At 40.4% G+C, this 27,975-nt stretch overlaps 1 protein-coding gene across 1 annotated transcript; it reads left to right on the top strand.

Annotated features, from left to right (window-relative positions):
• Positions 1 to 1,043: 1,043 nt before the first annotated feature.
• On the top strand, positions 1,044 to 27,699 carry LOC141910724 (mediator of RNA polymerase II transcription subunit 12-like protein). The gene is made up of 37 exons (XM_074801459.1): positions 1,044 to 1,139; positions 1,483 to 1,545; positions 1,729 to 1,767; positions 2,220 to 2,327; positions 3,053 to 3,296; positions 4,025 to 4,323; positions 4,736 to 4,884; positions 4,965 to 5,229; positions 5,576 to 5,675; positions 5,756 to 5,892; positions 6,087 to 6,206; positions 6,594 to 6,720; positions 7,048 to 7,265; positions 7,888 to 8,023; positions 8,463 to 9,046; positions 9,533 to 9,696; positions 10,223 to 10,331; positions 10,562 to 10,803; positions 10,900 to 11,041; positions 11,413 to 11,545; positions 11,678 to 11,899; positions 13,192 to 13,330; positions 13,642 to 13,924; positions 14,624 to 14,850; positions 15,977 to 16,144; positions 16,437 to 16,569; positions 16,852 to 17,036; positions 17,593 to 17,716; positions 17,870 to 18,159; positions 18,570 to 18,672; positions 18,909 to 19,167; positions 20,825 to 20,890; positions 22,057 to 22,158; positions 24,776 to 24,882; positions 25,261 to 25,423; positions 25,902 to 26,103; positions 26,253 to 27,699. Exons 1-37 carry the CDS (start codon positions 1,044 to 1,046, stop codon positions 26,716 to 26,718), a joined length of 6,714 nt encoding a protein of 2,237 aa, XP_074657560.1. The 3' UTR covers positions 26,719 to 27,699.
• Positions 27,700 to 27,975: the final 276 nt, after the last annotated feature.

Below are 27,975 nucleotides of genomic sequence, written 5' to 3'. Positions count from 1 at the left end.
GAAAAGTAACGATCAACTGGAAGACTTGACTCGCAAAGGTTTCACCTATCGACGATATTATGTATTGATAACTACAATACGCGATAAGGTATATGTTTTTCCGGAGCCATGTTTGCTCATGTTCAAAATCATTTAATCCACTCCGTAATGTTAGTCCAAAATCTAAACAGTTTTGTAAATGGCTCATAGCGATTGAGTCGAAACGTCGAAACGTCAAACTGCTTTTATAGTTTTTCGTTAAATTGTGAATTTTTCTTCAATACAATGATTATATTAAAGATAAGTTTCATAGAAACATCGTAAAATACAGCCAGCCGTAAAACCTACCATTGCACCAACTGAAATAAACCGAAATCAGGAGAATGAATATCATTTTGAACCGACGACGGTTTAATTGTTCCACCTTCATGTACGTAAGTACAGTTCCTGTAACGAGCTAACTGTTATGGAAAATAAAACAAATGCTCGTCGCATGATATCGCAAATCGATGTTTTCGGAGCGACATGAAACTAAATTCGAAACGCACGCCATACATAACTATAATGGAATTGATTCTGAGGTTGTTTGAAAAAGTCATAAACGATTTAAAATTCGATGAAACCTACGAACGGTTTCAATTGGTAGCGTAAGTAGAACAACGCCCGCTACAGGACGAGAGACACGATCGATGTAATCCGAAATTTTCGATAATATCATTTCTATGCCCTTTGATCTGAGGGAGCGACATAGAAATTGTCACAATCCAAATAATACTGGAATACTAATGGTCACCGATTTGATTTTGCTAATTCCCATATGGTTTTTGAAAATTATGTCTTATTTTTCAGTGACTTATATACTTATACTAATATACCTTACTACGAGCTTGTGTCCTAGAAGCGAAATCATCATTGATTGCTGCAGTCTAGAGTACGGAATTTATCATCAACTGGACTGGTTGCCTGTCTATATTTACTGCGAATTGGACGGGCAACCAGTCTACGAATTGGTCACAGAGTGGCAGCACTGTACGGTCTATAATTGATAATAATACAGAGATGTCATGGCGGCCAGTTTTCTCAGTCAAGAACAACGGCCGCTTAAAAAACCGCGATTAGGCCCGCCTGATTGTTATCCGCAGGATCCGAAACAGAAAGAAGTAAGGATTCATTAGCGAGTTCATATAATAAATCTGAATAGATTGATTTTGAGGATTTTAAACGTGTAAAAATCATACAAACAGTCACTAAACACTGACTCGCATCCGTCCCCCCCGTCGGCCCTCAGTGGTAGCTCTACAATTCCATCCCGGATCAAGTAGGCCTATCACCAATCGATTAACCAGCCTCAGGTCCATTGCTGGGTATTTTGATGGGTACTTTAATTTCCTGAAGGGCTCGGATGAATCGCTATAATATCGGTGGGTGTTTATTCTGTAGTAGTGTAGAGATTGCTGTGTGTAGAGGGAGAAATGAGAAATTGCTCTGCTGGTGTAATTTCAGGATGAGTTGGGAACGATCACCGTAAAACAGGGATTCAGTAACGTACCACACGTGCAGGAAGAGGTAAGTATTTAATTTTAACCCTTTCCTATGGCATATACGGTCGCTCTGATCGCAAAGAAAACTGTCAATTCCGGCGTATACCCTCGGCCGGTCATCGTCTGTCTGGCATTTCCGGTCGGCTCACCAGATCTTCGCAGAAGGTGCTGCCCTTTTTTTCATTTTCTCAACTTTGTACATTTTCAGCATGGATCTGCGAGGAATGATACCCTCGACGCTAACAAGGTTTGTATTACCGCTTATGAATTCAGGTTAACTGTTAGCCCCTGGAATGCCAATATCCCAAAAGAATCCCAATTCACTGTTCTTCAATTTCTTCTACATTTTAATTAAATTCCAGTCAACTTTTCTGATTACAATTTTCAGCGAAATCAATGCCATGTACTGCGTGAGAAACAAAATTTATATCTATCCGATTGCTCATTTGATAATTTCCAGATAAAAAATCAAGTTCAAATTTCATTAAAAATGAGCTGATTTTCACTATGAATGCTAAGACCAGTTTATTTACTGCGCCATCTGGTGTTGCTGGTAGGCCTTTCCCTTTCCATTAGAGGAATCGAGATTTAGGCTTAGTCGAGATTTTTATGCTTATAGGAATCTAGATAGATTACCTATTAATCTATTTAGATTACCGGGTATATCTTGTCAATTGATAAGCGTATTATTTTTTCCAGCTCAATAATTGCTTTAATGCGATCATCGCGAAGAAAACTGAAAACAACACGTCGCAAGATACGAGCAAAAAGAAGCAACCCGTTAATGTTAAAGATAATTTCTGGCCGGTAGGTGTTGAGCGCGCCTGGAGTCTCGCGTAACGGTTCTTTTTGAGCTGGGTCTTTCGATGGGTATGAAGAAAGAATGGATCAGGGTTCATTCTGTAGAGTTTTATCGCTGTGAGGGAGAAATGGCCTGACGAAGGTAGTGGGTTCGAATTCCTGCGAGAGACGATGGGTTCATTAAGCTGGGTCTCATTCCGGGGGTATGGAAAATTCATATTATCTGCGTATGGAAATTAAAATTGGGAAACACATAAGAACCCTGAAATGGAGTCTACTGTACTCGTGAGTCGATTAATCATTTTTTCTCTGCAATTAAAATGAGACCTTCAGGAAGAGCATTAAAAACAATTCTTTAGCAAGGGTTCTACGTAAAGAACTCTGAGCCTTTAGCTGGATTCAGCGTGGCTATATAAACCCATTCAGTGCATCTACACCGCAATGCGGTGTATAAATCAGTGATAGATTTTGCTAGTACACCGCACTGTGGTGTATTGATGTAGGCCCTAATTAGTAATTATCTCTCTTGAAAAATGGCAGCACCTGTCAAACATGGTGAAATACTAGTAACTAACGATACACTGCGCCGCAGTTTAAACGCACTATAGTGGTATTCCCATTGTTCAACACGCTAGGGTGGAATTTTTTAAAATTTTCAAATTCCCTCCAGCACTATAGGGCACTGATTAGTCAGCACTGAAAGGGTTAAACACATTATTAATTATCATTAGGTCACAGCGCGATCAAAACCGGCGCTGGAGAATTGGTTTCGCGATCTCGCCGGTAACAAATCGCTGACGATTCTCGCGAAGAAAGTGCCGATATTCATCAAGAAAGAGGATATATTCACGAAGCTGTGTGAGTACGCCGTGCCCGACTTGAGGGCGGCGTGGTTCATCAAGATGAGTTCGGCCTACACGATCACCATGTCAGAAACGAAAATGAAGAAACGCCAAATCGCCGACCCTTCTATAGGTAAATATAGATATATAATTTCATGAAAATGATATGACTGAGGTTTTGCACTGTAAATCAGATTACCGATAGGTTTGTGTCGTATAGCAATATAAAATCTCACTTTAAGAATAAAAGGAATCATGTTTCCTTGAGCTAATATTTATTCAATTGAGGTTTCGACTGATTCTAGGACAATTCCCCCCCGGACAATTCTCCCCGGAACTTAGACTAACTAACTTAGAACTAACTAAGTTTAGACTAGCTAACTAACTTAAACTCTTAAACACCTAAACTCATTCCAATAATAAAATTAGTCACTGATAAGTAGACTAAGTTTCCTTTGATTTGGTAAGTGGATTATAATTACTTGAGGATGGATTTTAAAGGTTTTGATCTGCTAAAGTAACACTAAAACTAATTCAGATAAATTCATTGACAAATGTATTTAGGTGGTGTTAATCCAGATTTAAAAGGATTTACTTCGGGCGGGGGAATTGTCCTGATAGGGTTTTGACTATATCCTAATTTAGTCATTTTCAGGGATACTGAAGTTGCCAGTATTCCTGAAGATGATTATATGAGGATAAAGTCGAAATATCAAATGAATATTCCTGGTCGCTGATGGCAATATTTTCGCGTTCGTTTTTCTGCCGTCGTCGGCATATAGACAGAATCTTAGATTTTCTTGGAAAATTTTCGATACGCTCAGATATATGAACATAAGATTGTTTTACCGTTTATCGTAGAATGGGCTCAGGCGTTTACGAAATTCCTCCGCGATCAGGTGATGAAGATCTCCGAGCACTACGTCGGTCCGTCGTCGTCGCAGACTAGCTTCCTGACGGCGACCACGCAGCAGGTGACGCAGGTCGACCTCGACCAGGCGTTGAAACACTGGAATTACGTGACGCAGCTGATGCGTTTCTGCTTCGAGGAGTCGTTGCTCGATCCGATGGAAATCCTCACGTGGATCATCGAGTCGATGGAGAAAACGAAGAACAACGAGGACAGCGTGTTGAAACTGTTGCTGATGTTAGCGTTAAACGTAAGCTTTACGCATCGTTCTCGCATCGATGCTGCGAAATAGGGAAAAACTTCGAAAATTTCAAAATCAAATTTCTAGGTTTTTTTAAGGAATAACTTAAATAAAACAGTACGGCCCTCAGAATGCTCCGAGTACAACAAGATTTATTTAGAGGACCCTTGAGATTCCCGTTGAACCTTAAAAAATATGCCCTTTTGTATTAATAAGCATCTGTTGTGCTACAGTTCGGCTACATCTTAACGTAAAAAACTAAGGGTTTTCGAAATCTTGACTTTGGTCCGAGGATTGACTTTTGCACGATGTGTGAAAAATTTTCAGAACGAGTTTATTGATTGTCTGCGCGATGAATGAAAACTGAAAACTTGCTTCGAAGAAAAGACTTAATGCTAGAAACTTGATGCGTTTATTTCAGTATATGGACGAGGTGACCCTGTCTCAGTTACTGTCTCGAAGAATGGCTCACTTCGCTTGTAAAAAGATCACTCAATTGTGCAATGATTCTAGTTGCGCGATGTCGTCGCCGTGTACGGATTCACCCATGATGAATCAGTCGGCTAACGGGTTGGTTTGAAATCGATCTTATTGATGCGTTTATCGACCGTCTGGTAAATTCTTCATATCGTTTCTTCTATTTTATCTAGAGTCGCGTCTTCGCAGAATTCTCCGCCGATACAGAGCCCTCTATTGGCGATATTCTCGGAGTATAACAACTGCCCGCAGCACCGGACTATAATGTTGACGTTGAGCGCTGTTATACAGACTATAACGCTGCAGTGTCCGGGAGCGTTGATCTGGTATAACATCGGCGAGGGGAAAACCCACCCGTACCTGACCGGATCGCCGCTCGATCACCTACCGTGTGCTCCGTCTAGTCTACCGATGCCCCCTGGTGCGCATAATCAACAGGTTAGTACCGGTTATTAGTAATAGGGTACCCTTGGCGAGTGAGGACTCTGTGATGATCCGCAAGTTTCTCTAGTATATTCTAACGGCATACTGCATTTCGATTTCTTCCGTTTTCAAATGAAATTTAATCAATTTTGGTGTTGAGTAAATCAATAACGGACGATTACTTGACCAAACACCGATTTGAAAAGTTGATGTCATGAGAAGTTTGCGTGATGATTCAGGAGCTTAAAATACCAGTTCAAAGTTGATCGCAAATGAATTGATTACTTTTAAATCGACTATCAGTCTTACAATCGGATGATGTGAAAGTGAATAATGAATTCAATTCACCTTCCCTTTCTAGTACCGGGCGGAGATTCGTATGGCCGAACATCAAATCCGACTACGAAGCCGGGCGGCCGAAATCCGATGGTCTTCGGATAAATGGCAACAATCGGCGGCAGGTAGGCCTTCAACGATCAATAGAGATTCACGCCACGAATTTTAACATATATATATATATATCGCCATAATTTCTTTGTAGGTCATACGACGACGAAGGTTCTCGCCGTTTTGGAATATTTAGATCGTCACAATTTCGAAAAAGTCGAAAGTAGTAACTCGTTGGATTCTTTGTACAATCGAATATTTGGCTCGGCGCACGGAAAAGACTCTACAGATGTACGTATTGATTGTTAGAACAAGCATCCAGGGCCCGGTTTTATGGACCGGTATTACCTTTAACCCGGTGGGCTAACTCAATTGATAATGAATTGAGTTAACCCCCGGGTTTAAAGGTAATACCAGTCTGTAAAACCGGCCCCAGGTAATTAAAGATCAATGTGTCTCAGTCAGTTATTCATTATTTTCCGAAGGATGAGCCGGTTATAATGTTGTTGTGCGAGTGGGCGGTTTGCGTTCAGAGAATGGGTGAACATCGATCTATTATCGTCGCGAAATTACTCGAAAAACGTCAAAGCGAAACGACTCCTGAGGTATGTTCATTTTATACAAAGTCGAAAGATGAAATTCAAGTCAGAAATTAAAATAGACAATGTTTCGGACTCTGTAGAGACCATTGTTAACACCTTTCTTTTAAAGTTGTTTATAGTGAGTTTTGATTCTTTTGGTTATATATTTAAAGAGCTAAGATGGTAAAATCTGCTGACTGGACCCTCCCAGTACTTAAATATCATTCTTCAAATTTTTGATCATCCAGGCTTTACTTGTTTTCGGGAAGAGACTTCAAAATAGGCTTAAAAACACCTCACGTCAGTAATTCTATTACGCTCGGGAGCAGATCTAGCCTCGTACGTTGATAGTAGCTAACAAGAAACAAAAGGGGCAATTATTAATGGCTATTAATTGGTTGCTAATTTCAGAAATTTACGGATGGAGAAATGATTGATGAGAAAGAGTCGATAACATCTGATGCTTTGGCAGCTTCGACAGTTCCGGCGTATCAGAATTTACTCATGCAGTTTCTCGATACTAAAGCTCCAACTTACGGTAAATATTAACAGCATAGATATGATTGCATCGATTCGAAATACCCTCCAGTGCTCGCACTTTCCCACCCTATAATACATGGAGTAGATTAGAAACTTTCGGATTCCTGAACTAGCGAACTAGGTACTGTAAAGGATATTAGTTTGTTTAGAAAACCACCGAATTAATGGTTTACCTAGATAAACAGTATCGATTTTAGTCCAAAGTAGTGATTCAGACACTTCCTTGAATTTTTTTCTCATTTAAAACTCCTTGGAAACGCCTTACATCGTAGAATGACTGATCTGTAGGGACCCTGAATTCAAGATTATGACTATGTATTTGTAGATGAAGGAACTCCGTCGACGGAGAATCGTCAGGCATTCGGTAATCTGATTCTACTGTTCCACGAGCTCGTGCGTCACGACGTCTTCTCATTGGACGTCTATCTGAGCACGTTGATCGCTCGCGGTGACGTGTCGTCTGCTGCGCTCGTCAACACGTGCAACGGCGTCGATTTATCCAGCGTCAAAAGCGAATTGTGCGTCAAACAAGAAATTCAAGACGTAAGTAAATATTGTATTTCAGTGGTTACGTCGTTCTTACTCGGTTTGAAGCCGACAATTTAACCCTTTCAGTGCTGACTAATTAATACCCTATAGTGCTGAAGATAATTTGAAAATTCTGAAAAATTCCACCCTAGTTTGTTGAATAACGGGAATAGCACTATAATGCGTCTACACCATGGCGCGGTATATCGTTAGTTACTAATATTTCACTATGTTTGACAGGTGATGCCATCTTTCGGGAGAAATAATTAGTAATTACTAATTAAATCAATACACCGCAGTGCGGTGTACTAGCAAAATCCATCACTGATTCGTACACCGCATTGCGGTGTAGACGCATTGAAAGGGTTAACCTCAGAACCTGTGGCACAGTCATATTGTTAGATTCGTTATTCTACTAATGGAACCAATGGTGCTATTCCGAGTGGATCTGTTAGAAACTACATTTCAGTACCAAAAATATAATTTATCCAAAAATGATGTTATTGTATGGGCGGGGGTGGGGGGGTGATGGGGTCACTGAGACCAGTTTTGACCGTGCAGCATGCGCCTACTCCGTTTAATGCAACATTATTGAAATCTATGCTTACATCAATCTTATGTGTTTCGTTCTTTTCAGACCCAAGAAGATATGAAGTTCGAGCTCGAACATCAAAATTTCGACACCGATTTTGATTTCTTTACAAATTTGATGAGACAAGAAGCGATGGAGCTCACACCAATCAAACCTCCTACACCGGAACCAGAACCACCTGGTGAGTACTGTAGAAATTACTTCATCGATTTACTAGGATCAGACATTCTAATATTACGTGCTGTGGTGGGAAGTGTAACTCTTAAATGTCAGATTAGCGTTCAAGGATCCTTGTTGCCTCTTCTCAACCCGGTGAAATTAATTGGGTAGTCCTACCTGGTCTGATAGATGATTTCTTGCAGAGTTTGGATGTCGCGATAGAGATACAAGCTGAAGGTCACAATCTGCTGTCTGAACTTGATCCTTCCCCTAGACCCCTTCAATAGTTGATCATTTTGATTCTCCAGGCTTCACCTACATTCAAGACTTCACCTTACATATTTGTATTTGAAGACAGACATCTTATTAGCAGACTTTGTAAAAGTGATCATCCAGGCTTCACCCGTCCAGGATCTTAACCAGACAAATCAAAAATTACTATTTAAATGTCGTTGTTTCAGCGTCCGTGAAATCGGTTAAGTCGGAAAAAGATCTTCTTCAAAGCGGTATGATCGGCGGCAACATCAACGCGGCTTGCATGCAGCCGCCGACGCGTGACCAGAAGTGCACGCAGCGCCACCTGCAGTACGTGACGCACTTCCCGATACAGCAGACGGACGAATACATACACGAGGCGAACACGCGTATGGTCATACTGTACGGGTTCGGCAAGGCGCGCGAGGAATCGCGCAAACGCAACAAGACGATCACGAAAGAGATCATGAAACTGTTCAGCAAGAAGAACAGCATCGACGTGACGAGCGGAGACGTCGGCAAAATGAAAAAGAAAAAAGAGAAAGAACGCGATAAAGACTCGGATTCGTCGTCGATGACGTTCGAAAGTACGTTCAACAAGTTCCAGAAGTTGTCGTACTTCGACATGTACGTCGTGACGAGTTCGTGCGCGAGCTCCGTCGTCGAGGTGATCAACAGCTTCACGACCGGCGGCTCCATCTATCTGCCGTTAGTCGAGAACATATCGTACTTGTTCGATTTGATCGAGTACGCATTGAATATCAATGGACTGATAGAATTCACCATCTCGGTAAGTCACCGTCTATGATGATAAGGTTAATCACGATATACTGCTAAACTATGAAGTCGATGTTTAGTTAAAGCAAGCAATCGAGACATTCTCTTTAAATATGTTAGAATAAAACATGCGTTAAGTGCCATTTTCATATTCAAGTTTACGTTCTTCTACTAAATAACAAGATGAGTAGTACTATAGGCCCCTATAGCTCAAGCTTTGGCTACTAATGTATAGAAGCTTTCACCTGATGAAGCTTCTATACATTAGTAGCAAAAGCTTGTGCGTCAAATAAATAATTAACTTATTGGGGCCTATAGTACTATCCATCTCGTTACGGTATTAATTCTATACCCAGTTAACACAGCTACTTTACGAATCTTCTCGTCCTACTGGTAGCAGCTGCCAGCTTAGGTTCTTGAAGTCACTAATATGTAGTTATTGGTTCTTGCTCAGTATTTTCAGAAATTCAATACAAATTTGTTATTGCGATTGTTTTAGATATTGAAAGAGATGAGCGCAGTGGAAGTTCAGTTAGTCGTAAAGGATTCTAGTTTATCCGGCAGTTATACGACGTCGTTGTGTTTGTGTATCGTGGCTGTTTTACGCAAGTATCACGCGTATCTACTCGTCACGCAGGAACTCACAGCGCAAGCTTTTGAAGGGTAAGTAAAAACTGCCTTCGATTGGTAGTGATTGGAGTTAACTTGTTCAGCATTTTAACTCGGTTAGTTCATTCATTACCGGTATTTCATTATTGTGTCATCCACACTGAAATGCTCTTGGTGGAGCACTGAAGATTGATTCTTGGCGGGAAAAGAATGATCCTTGATTCTTCTACACTAAGATATAGTCCTTCACTTAATGATGACCACTAGGATGTGGTCACTGACCTAATGGTGACTGCTTAGGTGTACTCACTTGACTGATAATTAGATGTTGGCTATAATGATGTGGTCTGACTGGATTATGACTACCATGATGTTGTCGATCCGTTAGTGACCATTAGGTGCTGGTCTTTAACCTGATAATGACCGCTTGGATGTGATCAGAAATCTGGTTTTGGCATCAGCTCTGTTTCTACTCGACAGGGTACCATCCTCGAACTCATGAAGCTCATGACGCATATCTCATACCCATTTGTATGCACGTACAGTCTTGTCATATTAGTAATTTATCATTAATACGTAGGTTGATAGGAGTGGTTAAACACGTCGGTAATCCGTCTGATTGTACGTCTGCTGAAAGATGTATCCTCGCGTACCTGTACGATTTATACACGTCATGTAACTATCTGAAGGTACGTACGCCATCTGAGCTCAGGTCTAACTCATTTCTGGTGTCTGGGACCGGTTTCACGAAAAAGTTTAAGCCAAAAACGGTTAGGTTTGAATTGTTGTCCTCATTGAAAATATGAAGTAACCAATAGCAATTACACCAAAAATTTGAGTTTAACTTTTTTGTGAAACCGGGCCCCGGTGAAATCTATCAGGTGTAATCTGGTCTAAGTAAAGCGTCATCTCGTTTCAGACGAAGTACTCCGATATATTCGGCGGCGCGTCGGTGAAAGTGAAACAAACGTTATACAGCAGTATTCAGCCGTCTGCGTCGAACTTACTGTGGGATCCGAGTTATCTACTCGATTTGATCGGCAATCCGAAAACGAAGCCCGACCCTCAGCTCGTCAAACAGCTGAACGACAATCACGCGCATCGATACAGCTTCGTTTGTAACGCCTTACTGAATATATGCAACGGACCCAGCGTCGAAAGGTGAGAGATATTTTTCTAGTTGGAGAATAGAGATTGTCGTGTAATTTACAGTTCGATTGTATCGTCAAAAGTAATTGTTTTGCGAAATACTTTCAGGTTGAATGAAATATCGATATTGTGCGCCGAACTGACGGCGTGTTGCAACTCGTTGAGTTACGAATGGTTGGGTATTTTGAAATCGTTGTGCTGTTCCTCGAAACATAGCTGTGGATTCATCGACGTATTGACGCAAGTTGATGTAAGTTCAATCGCGATAACCCGCTAGATACTCAAAATTAAGGACAATATACTCAATCAATGATAAGAATTGCTTCCTGGGTTGGCCACTGATCTGGAAAATCCAGAAATCTTGGGATCAGAAAAATCTGGGAAAACTCAGCGAAGGGATGGCCGACTCCTTGGCTCACTGCAACACAACACAAGTTTTTTAAGGAGGAGTCGGCCTTCTTCTCATTTGCCTATAGTTCTATGGCCTTCATAAGCATATGTAAAATGATGTACATAGTTTGTTAATAGATTTCTTTGATAACGAAGAAAGAAAAATCAAGATTGGCAAATCATTATTCACGCATCATCGGAATAATGGTGCTGTTTTTATTTCGTACGTAGGTCGGTGATTTGTCGATACATGATTCTCTGGCTGTGTTCACCGCTGTACTCATAGCGAGACATTGTTTTTCGCTGGAAGATCTAGTCAAACACGTCGCGTTACCATCGTTACTAGCCGCTTATTCAACCGGACGTAAGTATGACATGTTTGAATTCTTTGAGGATGTAATTACTAGCAATCTGGGTGGATCCTTGATTGCCATCAGTGGAATCCTCGACTGTTATAGCCTTGTAGGTTCCCGATCGATTTCAATTCTGATTTCAGCTGGAATCGACCCTGATGCCGAACAAGGAGCGCGATTGACCTGCCATCTATTGTTGCGACTCTTCAAAACCGACCAATCGGAACCGACGTCGCTGTACCCGAGCGCCGTGAAAAACGTCTGCCAAATCAAAGCATCGTGTGATCGCCACCTATTGGCAGCCGCTCACGACAGTATTTGCGTCGGTCCTCTTCTCGCAATTCTCAAAGCGATCATGGTGTTAAGTACGTAAAGATCTTAGTATTCTCTCTATGTATGCTGGAAGGCTTGTTTGCCTACTGGGTACATAGATTTTCATGTATTCACAGACTCGTGTAGGGAGCCACTCGTGCGGGTATCATCAATCTGCAGCCTGGACACGGTACCCCTTCAGACATTTGATACTTATCACCATTCTTCTAATATTAAATCGTCTGGGCATTACATGCGTACATGACAACCTCATCCGGGATAGTTTTGATTGAAGAGAAGCTACTTATCGAATGAACTACAGTTATCAGAGTTAAGAGATTTAATCTGCACACTTTCAAAACTTCACACTTAAATCCAGTCTGAAGGCTGCAGATTGGTAGCTGTGAATAGTTAAAACACCAGAAGGTTCCATACCTAGTATCTATATTTACATGTATACATCTAGTTAGTTTAAGCATTTTGTTATTCATATACTATGAAAATCATCTTGAAAATAACTGATCGCCAGGGTCCAGTTTCTTGGAAAGAAACACAAATGTGCGGTTGGGTCCTTAATCAGTTACTTCATATTTGCCTATATCTACAGAAATTAAAACCTAAGCGAGTGTAAGTGTGTTCAAGAAACTGGACCCAGTGATAAATCCCTTTGACTAGACTGAAGCTGTGAGACTCTTAAGACTATAGATATATAGATACACGTACCCGCTTAAGTCGGATCCGATGGGAAAAACGAGGCCGTATTGGACGTAAACATAAACCCAAAACCTTTAACCCTTTCAGTGCGTCTACACCGCAGTGCGGTGTACAAATCGGTGATGGATTTTGCTAGAACATTGTAATGCAGTGTATTGATGTTATTAGTAATTAATAATTATCTCTCTTGAAAAATGGCAGCACCTGTCAAACAAAGTGAAATATTAGTAACTAACGATACACTGCGCCGCGGTGTAGACGTATTACAGTGGTATTCCGGTTATTCAACACACTAGGGTGGAATTTCTAAAAATGTTCAAATTATTTCCAGCACGATAGGGTATTAATTAGTCAGCACTGAAAGGGTTAAGGGATTTTTTGAACGAAATAAAGCGTTAAAATCAAAAAAATCTAGATCCTACTTGAGCGGTCTAAATTGTACGTATATTATCACGATATTTATATATTTTTCTAGAACATATATTTCTCGTATGAAGCTGTCGTCTGCACCTATATCTATCGACTGCTGTCAGTTCTCTCTCTCGTGTACCTGGCTCTATATTCTTCTGTCCACCTGTAATGTCCAACCGTTGTTCGGCGCCTTTGCCGCCGGAATTTTCTTTCGTTGCAGTTAAGTGTCGACGGATGTCTATTGCAGGCGATTCGTGCTGTAGTAGTGATAGCGGTAACGAGATGGGCCTGTCGTCCATGAACGATAAAAGCGGTGACATCATCAACACGCTACTCAGCAGCCTAGACGACGATTTAGGGTGAGCTGCGCTTTATCGTTGACCCCTTAATGAATGCCTACTATTCCTTGAATTTCTTTGTCGCGACACATACTGATTTTTCGATGTGCACAGAAATGTTTCAGATGTTACTGAACATCTTACCATTGATTGCTGATTAATTAAACATTTTCTTTCATAGTTCAATGAAATTTTCCTGAAAAAGAATTCAACTTGTATTGAGTACTTCATATTTTCAATAAAGATAAAAATTTGAACTTGAACATTTTTTCACGAAACTGGGCCCGGGAGGATCTTTTTAAAACATTCAAATGATCTCTTTGTCGTCGCAGGGCGTCGAAGTTGAAGTCTGGCATCGAAAGCGCCGGTTTAAGCGACTACGCGAAGCACACGTTGAAAGCGATTTGCGGTCAGGACTGGGTTCGCGAACGGTTCCTGAAGATTCCCGAAGCTCTGTTGACGTCGGAGTGTCTCCTAGACAACACGCTCACCCATAAACAGGCTCAGAAACTGCTCGAGATGATCTGCTATCCGAACGGGATACCCGGCGGTATCGTATTCGACATGGACGACGACGATGATGAACAGAAACGTCAAATTACGAGAATTCTGAAGGTTTGAATTTATTTTCAATATTTGGATGTAGAAACTTGAAGAGTTGTAGAAATTTGGACTTTGAAGATAATGTCTTGAATGTGCGATATTGTAGACAACCATAAAAACTTAGGGCCTTTCAATGTTCAATATCTATTGGCCCATGATATACGTAGAAAAACTATGAATTATTTGATGTTTTGATGTTCACTACTCGGTAATCCGTCAAAACTTAAGCGGTCAGTTGCTCAAAGGTTGGTTAACGCTTTCAGTGCTGACTTATTAATACCCTATAGTGCGGAAGATAATTTGAAAATTTTTAAAAGTTCCACCCTAGTGTGTTGAATAACGGGAATAGCACTATAGTGCGTCTACACCACAGTGCAGTGTATCGTTAGTTATTAGTATTTCACTATGTTTGACAGGTGTTGCCATTTTTCAAGGGAGATAATTACTAATGACATCAATGCATCGCAGTGCGGTGTACTAGCAACATCCATCACTGATTTATACACCGCACTGCGGTGTAGACGCACTGAAAGGGTTAAAGACGATCCCTACAGATAAATACCAGTAATGATGTATCTTTAATTGTCATTATGTCAACTATCCACTGGTTAACTCTAACTAGCTTTAGAAAAACTGTTCCCAGGTCTTTTAATGTTCAATGTCCATCTAATATAACGTAAATAGTTAAGACAGAAAATGATTGTATTTCAGTATTTAGATCAATGGTCGTTGAGAGTGTCGTTTCTCGAGTTACAGTTAATGTTTAAACAAGCTCCGTCGTCGGAGTTCAGTTCGCTGCTGGAGAACCTCGCCAAATGTACGATTCAGGTATTCCAACAGCAGACAGAAACTAAAAACCCCGGACTCTATTCCGGCGATCCGGGTAGCCCGCAACCTTCAATGTACGTACACTTCAACGAAAAAGTAAAATGTTTAAGGTGAATATCTCTCCTTATCATTTTTTCTTTCTTTTGATTTCGTTCGAATACTATGATTTATCGATAATCATTGACCCCTTAAAGGTTTCATTTGTTTCCGAGTTCATTTTCCCTCGATTACAAGTTAATTGCACAAAACATTTACGATTTGTAAATTTTCAGCCTTCCCCGTAGCTTCCCAGGTTCAAGTCATTTTGAATTAAAGACTAGTGACATCTGTTAGATGTCAGGCAAACAAAATTACAGTGAGGACTAGCAGTTACGTTTGAATTGCTCAGTTATTAGGTGTTGACATGAACGTATACAGTATTTGCGTCCAAAACTCTGTGAGAAAAAACTTATTGGACGTAAAGATACTCCCAAAACCTTTAAGGGGTCATCACACGTATCAATCTGCTTCCTGTGACCACCCCTGGAACCACCATTCGATATTTCATGACGAATTTTCCTGTTATTGTTGATCGAACAGGCTTCACACCAGTTCAGTTCTTTGCGTCGGGTGTGTGAAAGTATGCTGATCAAATGTCTAATGTCTGGTGTTTGTAGCTAAGATATTAGACATTAGGCGTTTATCGGTAATCGACACTGCACACTAAAATATTGAATGTCTGAAAGGGGGACTGGTTCCAAGAAGCTCCACGCTGATACCTGCCAGCGTTTGTCTTTGCATTTTATGTCGTCATTCAAAAGAATTTATGTTCGATGTTGTTGACACTTTTTCTACTCACAGAAAAGATGTCTGCCTTCATATTCATCCCGCAATGACATCATCAAAGTGATTTCATTCACAATCAGATCAAATTAGCTCAATTTTGTTCGATTCCTCGACCTGCTGAAGACTACCCAAGGTATTATCAGCAGGCTCAAGGGGAGAGAGTCAGTGATGTAATAGTGGGTTATAATGGAGGCAGCCATATTTATGCAGACGGGTTCGTAGAGATGCTTCAGTGCTTTCGATATTCATTTCTTTGTGACACGCGCATTGTAGAAAAAGGCATCGGCGATCCATAACCCGGCTTAAAACAGGCCTTGAACATTACACGCTTGTATCGATAACATGCGCTCCAGTGAAATCCATATTGAATTTACGCATAATTCATTTGAATTTGATAAATTTTGTTTACAGTCGGCCGGATAATGACATCAGTGTTTGGTTGTTGGCTCCGTTGATAGCTAAAATGCCCACCTCCGTTCAGGGCAAAGTTCTCAAATCTGCCGCGAAAGTCCTCGAAAGCGGCAACGAATTTTGGTCGGCGAAAAGTAAAACGGAAAAAGAGAGGAACCTATTAAAAAGGTGTGTACTTACTTAATGATCTGTCGCTTAGGGTTATTCAAGTAGACTCTGCTTGCCTCAGAGGAGACTTATCAATCCAACAAGATCTGAGGCAAGCCGAGTTTACTTCGGCTGTCTGAGTGATGGGTATGAAATGGAGGAGGAACATTTTAAGTTTTATCCTAGGCAATCTATGCTGTATTGAATCATAAAAGTTTTAGGGCAGGTTCCATTACTGTTTTAACTTCTTCATGGACCTTTCAATGGATGTTTCTAAAAAATTTATTTCACCCATTACCTTATTAATTTTCAGCACATCACTGCTCGGACATCAGCCGTTTTTGTCGCTGGTTTTAAACTGTTTAAAAGGACAAGACGAAGAACGCGAAGCGCTGTTGAGGTCTCTCCTTAACCAGTTAGAGAAATTCATTCAGAACGCTAAAGAGGTTTGTTTATACGGAATGAAATCAAGATGGGGTTAAGTGTATGCTGTAACTGTGCAATTGGCCTCGTGGGCCCTGGCCCAGATTGCACAGTTATGGCTTAGATTAAAAATGAGCTCAAATCACTTTTGCTGGCATTAAGTTAATAGATAATCTATAGAACCAAAATGAATTTCGACTGATCGTAAGTTCTAACCGTCGAAGTTGAAATAAATTTGAAACTTTTTTTTTCAAACAAAATTTGACCTATGAATGATCTAGTATTCAATTTCCGTTCTCTCGTAGGAAATACCCGTCTACCAAGAAGACTATTCGTTGTTGAAGATAATGCAGGACGCGTTACAGATGAGACTGAGTCTGGTTGGAGGCATGTTTGATACGATACAACGTACGACGTCTAATACTATTGATTGGTGTATGTTACTAATACAGTTAGTCAGTTACGGCGTCATCGACACGCAGTCTAACTTGTAAGTAGTCAGGGTTGAATCGCGGTACAACTAAATTGATTGTCCAGTTGCCCAGTCATGACTTAGATTTAAGACCGGGGCCAAGTTTCGTAGACTGAGTATCAAAGTTATCCCTCGGGGTAGATCCTCAATCCGGGTGACAACCGCCGTAGTTACAATGAGAAACCATGGTAATAACTAACATATTTCAAAATGTTCCCAGAGACTATTTTTCTTCCACATCTATGAAACCCAGCCCTGATGACTGGGACTTGAGTCTCGACTATGCAATTGGGCCCTGGGACCATTTACACTGCCCTAAAATCAAAGTAATCTTAAATCATATAAGACTGGTTTTTAAAGTTGTAAGATTTGCTATGGAAATAGAATCAAAATCATCTTAGACTAGTCTTAGGTTGTCAGACAATAAAACAATAAAACCATTGGCTATTGAACACGAGAATGAGCATAGACTGGTCTTGATTATAAACATTGATTTTACAACTGGTCCTGGTCAATGAAACCGGGTGGATTGTATCAGCAGTAATGTTAAACATGTTTATTTGTGTGTTTTCAGTGAGTTATTTACGACTGTGTTCGACATGTTGTCGGTATTAGTACACGGAACGTTGGTCAGTACCGATCCAGAGAAAGGCGAAGAAAATCGAAAAACGTTCATGCATTTGATTAAAAAACTAAAAGTACGTATGTACCCGCTTTGGTACACCATCCAAGATTTCTTGGGCAGACAGGGTGCCAGGAAGCAATCAAGCCCTGGCAAGTGAGGATGATAGAACATAAACTTAAAACTGTTGTTTTCATCTGATATTTTTCCTTTTTTTCTGAATTTCCAGAAAGAGCTCGGAGATAAACATTCCGAAGGCATCGACGTCATTCGCACGCTGTTGCCTATTCCGAAACGACATTGCGAAATATTCCAATGCGAGCCAGACAAAAACTCGAAAAAACTAAAAAACAATGTGTTCAGCTTCACTAAGAAACTCGGCCTGCAGGTGCAACAGAAAAACAAGGTGTCCGCGTGGGATATACTGGAGGGTGTGAAGAGCGCCGGTACGATACCCCTGGCGTGGTTCGGCGCTGTTAGAATGGAACGTAAACCGTTGAAATATCAAGAGCAGCATCGGTAAGTTAGAACAAAACAAGAGAGATCTGGGGCCAGTCATGATTTCAATCAGAAAGTGGTCCTAAATCTTGGGACTCGTCTTAAGTTGGTGAGAGAACAAAGATGGTTTTAGATCTAGCCTTAATTCTAGGCCTTGAATACGCAACTGATCCAAGATTGTTTAATAGTTATGACAATAGGATCATTTGAGAGCGATGAAATTTATTTGGAAATGAAAATCCAGAGTAAACATAATACCGGTATTCTGCTATGTACATTTATGTAATGTTATACTGTGAATAGTAACAGGATTCTCAGCCTCATTTACCTGTCATACAGCCTCTTTTACCTGTCATACAGCCTCATTTGCTTGTCATACAGCCTCATTAGCCGGTCATACTGGTTGTAAATCTGTTAAAACTGTATTTTAGATTGTTGATGTATCATACCCACGATTTGAAGAAACCCGAAACTTACTACACTGAGCCACCTCCATTGCCTCCGGAAGATCTCGAGCCGCCTCCAGAAAAACATGTACGTATGAGTAGAAGCATAATTCATTAATGAGACAGATGTTTATAGAGTTAATCAGCGTTCGTTAAAGCATGTAGTAGTGTATACACACCACACGCTCTGCTTTACACATTGCCGCGCATATATATGAATGTATCGTTTCATATGGTGTTTGAACGCGTAGGTGACGCTACAGTACTTAATCTCTTTGCGGAGTGCTCATCAATGAAGAATGATTTTGTTTTGTCGTATTTCAGGAAGAGAAAGTGATCGACATCACCGAATCACTGAAACAAGAGACGAACAACAAAAAAGCGAAACCCGCTCGACGCCGGCGCCAAACAAGGAATCCTCCGGCCTACAACACTTCTTACATGCAACCGCCGATGAGAGGAGGTATGGCCGCGTACGATCAAAATGCCGGCATGTACCAACAAGGCCCACCGCAGAACTGGTACCCGACTGGCCCACAACAACAACCTCCCGGCTATTACCCCCAGCAACATCTGCCCCCTGGTGAGTATCTACGTGCGAATTTGTTACACCGCAAAGCTCGGTCTCGGAGCTGCTGTAAACCATGTGTAAGTCGGATGTTTTGCAACTGGATGATATTCTACGATCTCGAGAAACTCTGACTATGAGAAAGCTGCCAATCTATGACTTAGACACAGCTCAAATCTTAGTACGATTTATCAACCTTTCCCATGTATCGACTGCAGGGCTGAGGCCTACTTACATCATAACAAGATTTTAGTCAGTCTGATTCGATGAATAGATTTAATACATTTCTGCTTATTCAGACCATAAAAAACTATGACTCAAGACGAGTTTCTGACTGCCGACTCAGATACGTGTATATTTGATGATCAGAAAAAACTGGACCGACATTTTCCTCCGTTTCTGACTTACGCGTGGTTTACTGTTGCGCGTAATCCGAGCCATGTTTTCATAAACGCATGGTGTGAAATTATTTTTCGTTGCGATCTGTTTTTTCCTGCGTGTTAGATTGTCGCCGATGTCGAATAGAGCGCTAGTTCATGTTTTGTTCATATTTTTCGATGTGTTCCGTTTCGATAAGAGTCCTACCGTCGTTTATAAGAATCTCAGTTCCCTGAAAATTTCGCTACGTTTTAGAGTGGTCATTTATTAACGAATATCAGAAAAACCGTTAAAATCTTTCGCAAATTTGAAATTTAAAAATTGTAATGGAATTGACCGCCCTCGCACGCGCTACATCAATTCATAATCCTGCTTATCTTATGATCTTGGAATGAACGAATATTTATGTATACACGGGTACCCTGTATAATGATCACGCTTCTCGAAAGTTAATTCATAAAAAAAACCTTTTCATCGAATTCCTAACCTGTCTGTGTCAGGTTCTCGGTCAGGTTGTTTGTGCGCGCAGATCCGTAGTGAGCATTTCATTTCGAATAGTTAAGTATGGTCCTAGATTGAAACATGAGAAATACGAGTGTTTTCAGACTAGATGGCTGTAATCCCACACATTACCGTGCACGTAACAAGGATTTTGAACTTCATGAATCCCTGTTATGTGTTGAACGCATTTATTCGGAGGAAATCTATCTATTCATACAGTAGACTCCGTTTGCCCCAGAGTCGCATCATATTTAATGAATCTTCTCACCCCATTTCAACGTAATAACAATCCTGTTCTGACTGCCCTGGAATTCGTGTACCTTAATAAGATAAAAACCTACTATTTACAGATTAAAAGAATTTAAAAACAAGAATTTATTTGTTCAATCTAAAATATGTATAAGACACGACGTTTCGATCTCACCCTAGAGATCATCGTCAGGTTGCTATTAGATCGAAACGTCATGTCTTATACATATTTTAGATTGAATAAATACATTCTAGTTTTAAATATTCTTTTAATCTGTAAATAGTGGGTTTTTATCTTATTATCCGTTCACCACGATTGAGTGTGGTTATCGTTCTTTCGTGTACCTTGTTGAGAATTTATCGGTCCCACGAGAGGTAATGCCAGCGGAGTCTAGTGTATATATAAAGGGGCTAGAACTGGCTATCTATGACTACGGATCTGTTAGGAATGATGTCTCCGTTCGTGTGAATTGTTTCGAGAAATATTTTGTCTCATACCTCACGCCAAATGTATCGCATGCATGATGACTGACTGGCCTTTCAGATGGCGATCCCAACCCTATGCCCGTGCTGCCGCCTACGACCAGTACCCGCGGAAAAAAACGTCAAAGTGAGTTTGCGTCTCAATCCTACGCACCAAAATATTACATATTACAGTTATTCTAACAGCACTGCTTTTTACACTTTCTTTGACTTGAACTTCACCGTAAACTCTTCTGGCTTTAGTTTCCTATGACTTTTGTTCAATATACAGCATTCCTTTCTACTATCTATGCACGTAGATATCACTTGAAAAGTTTTTTCATTCATTCCTGTTGCTTGCTTTCCCCATTTCGTTGCATACCGGTATCAATCAGTAACTCATAACCACTTCCTATCAGACATCCGCTGTTGTTCAGTGAAATCTGGATGCATCACGTTCTGTGCGCTGATAAAACGTTATGTCAGGTGTTTATACACCATCGAAAATGTTTGGGCTGAAGTCTTGAATACGAGTGAAGCCTGCGTGATCAAAAATTGGAAGAATTGTGATATGTATTGAATGTCTGTGGGTGGATATGGGCCCCAAATTGATACCGCGTAAGCACTGATAATCATAACCATATAGTGCACTTAAAACCTGTCCAAATGTGACATTGTATGTATGAGTTATGAAAAATAAATATACTAATACTACTGATAAGCTTGTTGAGGTAATACGCCTTTGGCAGTGATACCAGCTGATAAATGTTTAGTTTGTCAGTTTGGATAACTGAATGCCGACTGGACCACTGCAAAAGGTATGTAATCCAGTTTTTACGCACGGTTCTTCATATTCAGCTTGAACTCAATTTAACCGTCGAACTGGATGCAGTTTTATAGCTGTTGGAAATAAACTGATTTAACCTTAGAATCAAACACTATGTAACCGGGTCATGAAGCACACATAGGGATCATTTAATTAGTATGTACGTACAGGGTATAGTGGGTATTTGCTAAAATTGTAAATGTGTAAGGCAGGGGAGTTTAAAATCAGCAGATTTACGCCTACATACTAATTGAATGATCCCTATGGCCGCATGATTTGATATTCATAAAACAGTTGCTGAGAACTTTCTAGTCGAATTGCTTTGCGCTTCATTACATATTATCTGTATAATATTCCATGAAGTATATGATCATGTTTTTAGTTATCTTCATTGTTCTTCGTCGGACTCCGACGTGTCATTATGTATCTTATCGGTTAAACGCGTACGCGCTTTCGGCATGTTATCCCGACATTCTTTATTTCAACAGAAACAACGCCCTCTAGCGAACGTTCGAGGAAAACCAATATAAACATCGTTCCAGATATTAAACAATCGTTGCCGCTGCCACCGCCGATGTCGTCGACTCAAAGTATTTCATCCGTTTTCATAATACAAATCTCTCGATACTTTGTTTTCTCTGTCTTCTTGCCTGGTCGGAAATTTCACGAAAATTCAAATTTTCAAAAACCAAAGCTAGCGTAGCTCTGGCTGCCTTTGTTCAATTGTCCTCTGTCGACACTGGTACTGCAGTATAAAAAATTATTTGATGTTTAAGTAATATTATGATGTCATTAGGGGAAATTCAGGCAGCCATATTTTTTGGTTAATTGATAATGTAAGTATTGAAGTAATTCCTTCCCGGGGGGAAGGTAATTGCAAGGCGTACACAAGTATCAATTTGCAGCCTGGACCCATCCCTCTGACAACTATCCCCCCCTGGTTAACTCTAACCAACTTTCGAGCAATTGGCCCCTGCAAGTTATATCATTAGTACATTTTGATATCTGAAAAGATGGTGCCAGGCTGTAGATTCATATCTGCATAAAAGCAAACCATAGGCAAAATATTGGGTGGGGTTTACACTTAATTTGAAACGCTCAAAGTTTCTTTGATAAATTGTGAAATTTCCAAGGCGAGTGATAATGCGGTGTTGGTTGTTGGGGTTGTGTACTGGTGATCTTTTTAACAATAACTCGATTGTTTCTTTCTCTGTGTCCGATTGTACGTGTTTGAAGGCTTTACGACGGGATATTCCTCTAGTTTTTATCCCACTTGGGACTTTAGTCCCAGCGGGCTATTGCGTTCACTTTTCGTCCGTCGTCCGTCCGTCCGTCCGTAGACGGAATCCAGTTATTTTGGGAAGTTTTGAAGACGCTTCAAGGTAATGTCTTGATATTTGGGTTACACATGTATCTACCCTAGACACATCTTCAGCCCAAAAACTGGCCCTGTCAGAATCAAGATGGCCGACTGGCAGCCATTGTTGTTCGCCAAAATCAGCACTTTTTACACATTTTTGAACTTTTTGAGGGAAATTTTGAAGACGCTTTGATCAATTACCTTGATCTTTCGGATATATGTGAATCCCCCCAGGGCCCATCAACATAACAAAAATTGGGTCGGTCGGACTCAAGATGGCCGTCCTATGACCTTCTTAGTGCCCAAAAATGTTAATTTTGGCCCGAATTCTGAGTCCTGTAGCTTCCTACTGGTTTGCCATTTCTCATTACAATTTTTGATGGGTATTCTTTGGAAAGGGATGTTTTATACCTGAGACATGTATTTTTCATCAGCCAATTATGACGCAATTGGCGGCCATCTTGGTGTCACCAGTACTCATTCGTAAGTGGGAAAAAGTTTTTCCACATTATATTGATACCTTAGCATATTTTGCTACCACAATCGATTAGAAAGTTGTAGCTCATAACGTATTCTATGATTGTGGTGAGTTTCAAGGTAATTGGATTTCGTATATGGCCACCAGGGGGTGTTGAATAATACAATATCTTAGCATTTCTTTATTATATTCGTACCTATGCATATTTTGTAACTACAATCAATTGGAAAGTTGTAGCACATGACATCATCTATGATTGTTGCGAGTTTTAAGGACATAAGTTTTTCTATATGGTCACCAGGGGGCGTTGAATAGTAGAATAACTTAGTATTTCCTTATTATATTGGTACCTAGGCATATTTTGTTACCATGATCAATTGCAAAGTTGTAGTTCATGACATGTTCTATGATTGCGGTGAGTTTCGAGGTCATTGGGTTTTGAATATGGTCTCCAGGAGGCGTTGAATAGTAGAATAACTTAGTATTTTCCTATTAAATTGGTAACGAGGCATATTTTGTTATCACAATCACTTACAAAATCGTAGCTGCTGACATGTTCTATGATTGTGGTGAGTTTCAAGGTCATTGGTTTTTGTAAATGGTCACCAGGGGGCGTTGAATGTTGAAATTGTTAGATTGTTGAGCATTTGAAACCACTTCCCAAGTGGGCATGGTGTCCCTGGACCCCTAGTTATAAAACTAACCGTATAACTAACTGTCTGCCAGTTGTGTGTGTATGTATTGTCTATCACACAATTCATCTTGTTTTCAGCTGATGAAGTTTCTATTGGGTCAATAGCAACTAAGTCGAAATCTTTTTACTTGATTTTAACCCTTTCACTGTGTTTTCTACACCGCAATACGGTGTATAATGTACCCATTGTATTCTGTGTCTGCCATTTGCGGTAGTGGACCATGGATCTATTATATATTATCAGTAGTTGCAATCGGGTGTGCTTACCCTGGTCGTTAGAACTGGTGCCTAATGGATCCCTGTCTTCTCTTAGTAAGATAATCCTTGATCTGCTTACTTGTTTTAAATTGTGTCCACAAATTGGACAATTTGCCTTTACTGTGTACGTTGTTAGAGTGGAACCTTGTTAAAACGAAGTCAGTGGACCGGAAAACCGTGTTTGTCATAAACGATGGTTTGTTATATTCAGTAATGAATTATGAGCAATAGTCAGTCGTATTTGAAAAGACCTTCTAGGAACAATTCTTGTAAAAAAAAGAAAAGAAATGTTATAACTAATAATTGTTTTAACGAGGTTCCACGGTTTTTGGAACGGGGCTAAACTTGCCAGATTTTTTGCACAGATGTTTCATTTTTTCTGCGTTAATATTTTCGTTTGAATTTTATGATTTGCAGGTGGCCCTCGTTTTGGAGGTGGGATGTCTCAATCGAAACAAGCATTGCAGGGTATGTTGCGTGCCAGGCAACCCCCGATGATGGCAAACCCTCAACAATCGTTACAGGTTTGTAATCTTAGATGGTTAATTTATGTCAAAACTCAGCTCGGTTAGTTGGGACAAGTAGTTTAGTTGGCAGTGTATGATCTCGAGGTATTGGGAACTGGCAGGGTGGCCACAAACCTGGAAAGCTCAAGGAATCAGAAGAATATAGAACAAAACAGGGAAAACATGGGGAATTTGGATATGTTGCTAACCAAGCGTTTCTTCATCAATACGTGATTCATAAAAAGAGAATTTGTAAATTGGGGGAAGTGGCGCCACCCTGACTGGGAATCAAAAAGCTTAAAGAAAGTCATAGAAAATGCAGTTGCTCAACTCACCAAAAAAATCAATTCCGTCCATTGTACCAGGTGTAATCTTATATTCGTGTGTATATGGTAGAATTTGCAGATGATGCAGCATAAACAGCGACAACAGTTGATTCGACAACAGCTACGTGCTCAGCATCAACAAAATATGCAGACACGAATGGCTGACAACCCGGGAATGTACGGCCAACCGATGCCTGGTCAACAACCAATGCCACCTCAGCACATGCAACAAGGTACAGTTCTAAATACCGGTATTCCTGGAAGTAATGTGGAAAATCTGTACATTACTTCATGCTTCCTCGATTATTAACTGAATTACTTTGTCCTGCCGTGTATACCAAGATATATTCAATGTTTTAAGTTTGGCAGTATGATAGAGAATACAGTCAACCCCTGATACCGCCCACATCGGTGCAGAGCGATTTTGGCGGTATAGAGAGTATGGCGCTATATTGGGGGTGTTTTACTATGTATTTGTATTGGGATGTACATTGAGAAAACCTGGTGGTAGGCGGGGATGGCGGCAAATAGGGTGGCATATCGGGAGTTGGCTGTACTATTTTCATGGAATTTTATTCAAATTATTCGTTCTCAGGAATATTGATGTTCATTGAGCAATGACATTAAAGCGGATCGATGGTGTTGCAACAACAGGCTTTGACCATTTCTCTTCATATTTTCTAAGTCCTGTCTGCATTGTTGCATTTGCAGGAATGAATCAAGGCTATCCTGGATTCAACTCGATGCAAGGACCACCTAACAACATGATAGACCAATCGCAGGGCATGATCTCGCCGAATTTTAACCAATCGTACCAAGGTCAACAACCGATGATGGCGCCCGGTATGGCAGCTGGTAATCAGAATTATATGCAGCAAGGTGGTCCGCCGAGATCTGGCTACCAACCTGGAGGGTAGGTCGAGAGTTATAACTAAAATTTCCTTAATATAAATGATTCATTTACCTAAATGGTTTGAGATTAAGCCTATCAAAGTTGACTTCTGGAATTTGAGTGAGCTTCTACTTATTGGGCTAAAATAAACGTACATTTTGTAATTTCAGAATGACTATGGGTCAAGGTATGCAGGCTCCTAATGTCAACGGAATGGGCATGTCCGGGTATAACCAGGTCGGACCGGGTGGGGCGCCCCCTGGAGGCGGCAATGGTGGTCCGGCTGGTCCGCCGCAAGGTCAACATCCAAATCAAGGTTACATGCAGAACATGCCGATGACGCAGCAACAACGTTTACAGCAACTTCGCAAACAGCAACAACAGCAGATGTTTCTCGAACAACAGCAGCAACAGCAGCAGCAACAACAACAGCAGCAACAGCAGCAGCAGCAACAACAGCAACAACAACAGGGAATGATGAATCCGCAGATGCAGCAACAAACCAAACAACAGCAGCAGACAGCAGCGCTTGTAGCTAAATTGCGACAATTCAGTAGTGGTAGCGGTCCCGGTCAACCTCAACAAGGTCCTCCACCTCAATACGGACAATATCAACAACCACCTCCTCAATATTAGATCATCCATATTACACCCCCCTTCCTTCCTCCCCCCTCATTATTATTGTAATGAAATGATTGGCATTTACTGATATATGAACTCGTTTGTATTATAAACTGCATTTTGGCCAGTAAAATAGCAAAGAAGCGTGTGGGAATATGTAGTTATTGTATTCATATGAAAATTGCTTTTGTTTTATTTATTTATTTAACTTTGTACAGTAGAACTCGCTTATTTCAGATTAATTATTTGGTCCATTTAAACCGGAACCGTGTAAACTATTATCCTTAATTGGGATTTTACTTAATTCATAGAAATCCGGGTGCAGTCCTTAATCATCCGGATTGAGTTCTACTGCGTAACAATCATCTGAAGATATTTTCCTTTTCGGATGGCTGCACTAACGATGACCCGCTCAGTTTTTTGTTCGATAACCATAACCGTGCCGGAAAAATATCAAACGTTTTTGATAAATTCGGATGCTCCCGTATGGGGCCTGGTCATCGAGTTGTCACTTCTTGATAACCAGCATGGCAAGATCTGGAAAGGAGTACCGTATATTGTAGACTTAGTCCTCAACCTTCATGTCTTCATCGACAGTAAACTTGAATATTGTTACAAAGATCGTTTGGATGTACATGTACATGTGTATAAATGGTAACGTGTTTGTATATAATTTGTAGATCTGTTTTATATTTGAACGAGTACATTCTCTCTCAGCAGGGATTCGAACCTCATAGCATATCGCTTCACTTAGACACGGCACTGTGTATGTACCATGGGAGTCTCCTAGTTGCTAAACCTCTCGGTAGTTTACTATCACGATCGGATATTTTCACAAGCCAAAGCCCATCCGATAATAAAGGCTTACCGCCAACAATTAGGTTACTAACAAACTAGGCAGTTTCGATCCTATCAGGTTCGAATCCCTGTCGGGGGAGGATGAAAAGTAGAAATGAAAAATGAAAATATCGTGTAAAAATTCTGTTTTGAATAAATCGTGATGATAAAATATTAAGTGATGATTGTCGTTCAATGAATTACGGTTTAAAGTTTTTATTCATCCAATCGGAGGTTTTTGTCCACGTCCACGTCCGTAATTGAAAGTGAATAGAAATATCTGGGAACCGCGGGTGAATGCAAAAGCAGTGAATTTGTACAGAATGAATCATTCAATGTAACATCAATTTTAAACAAATCATCATCAATCGAATTGAAGGGTTTAAAGAAAATTCTAACTTTTCAGAAATCGCTTGGTGCCAAAGTATAACTTCT

The sequence above is a fragment of the Tubulanus polymorphus genome, chromosome 9 (genome assembly GCF_964204645.1).
Source record: "Tubulanus polymorphus chromosome 9, tnTubPoly1.2, whole genome shotgun sequence".
Lineage (NCBI taxonomy): Eukaryota > Metazoa > Nemertea > Palaeonemertea > Tubulaniformes > Tubulanidae > Tubulanus > Tubulanus polymorphus.
The sequence above is the reverse complement of the archived record's forward strand: the minus strand, read 5'-3'. Positions and strand labels throughout refer to the sequence as shown.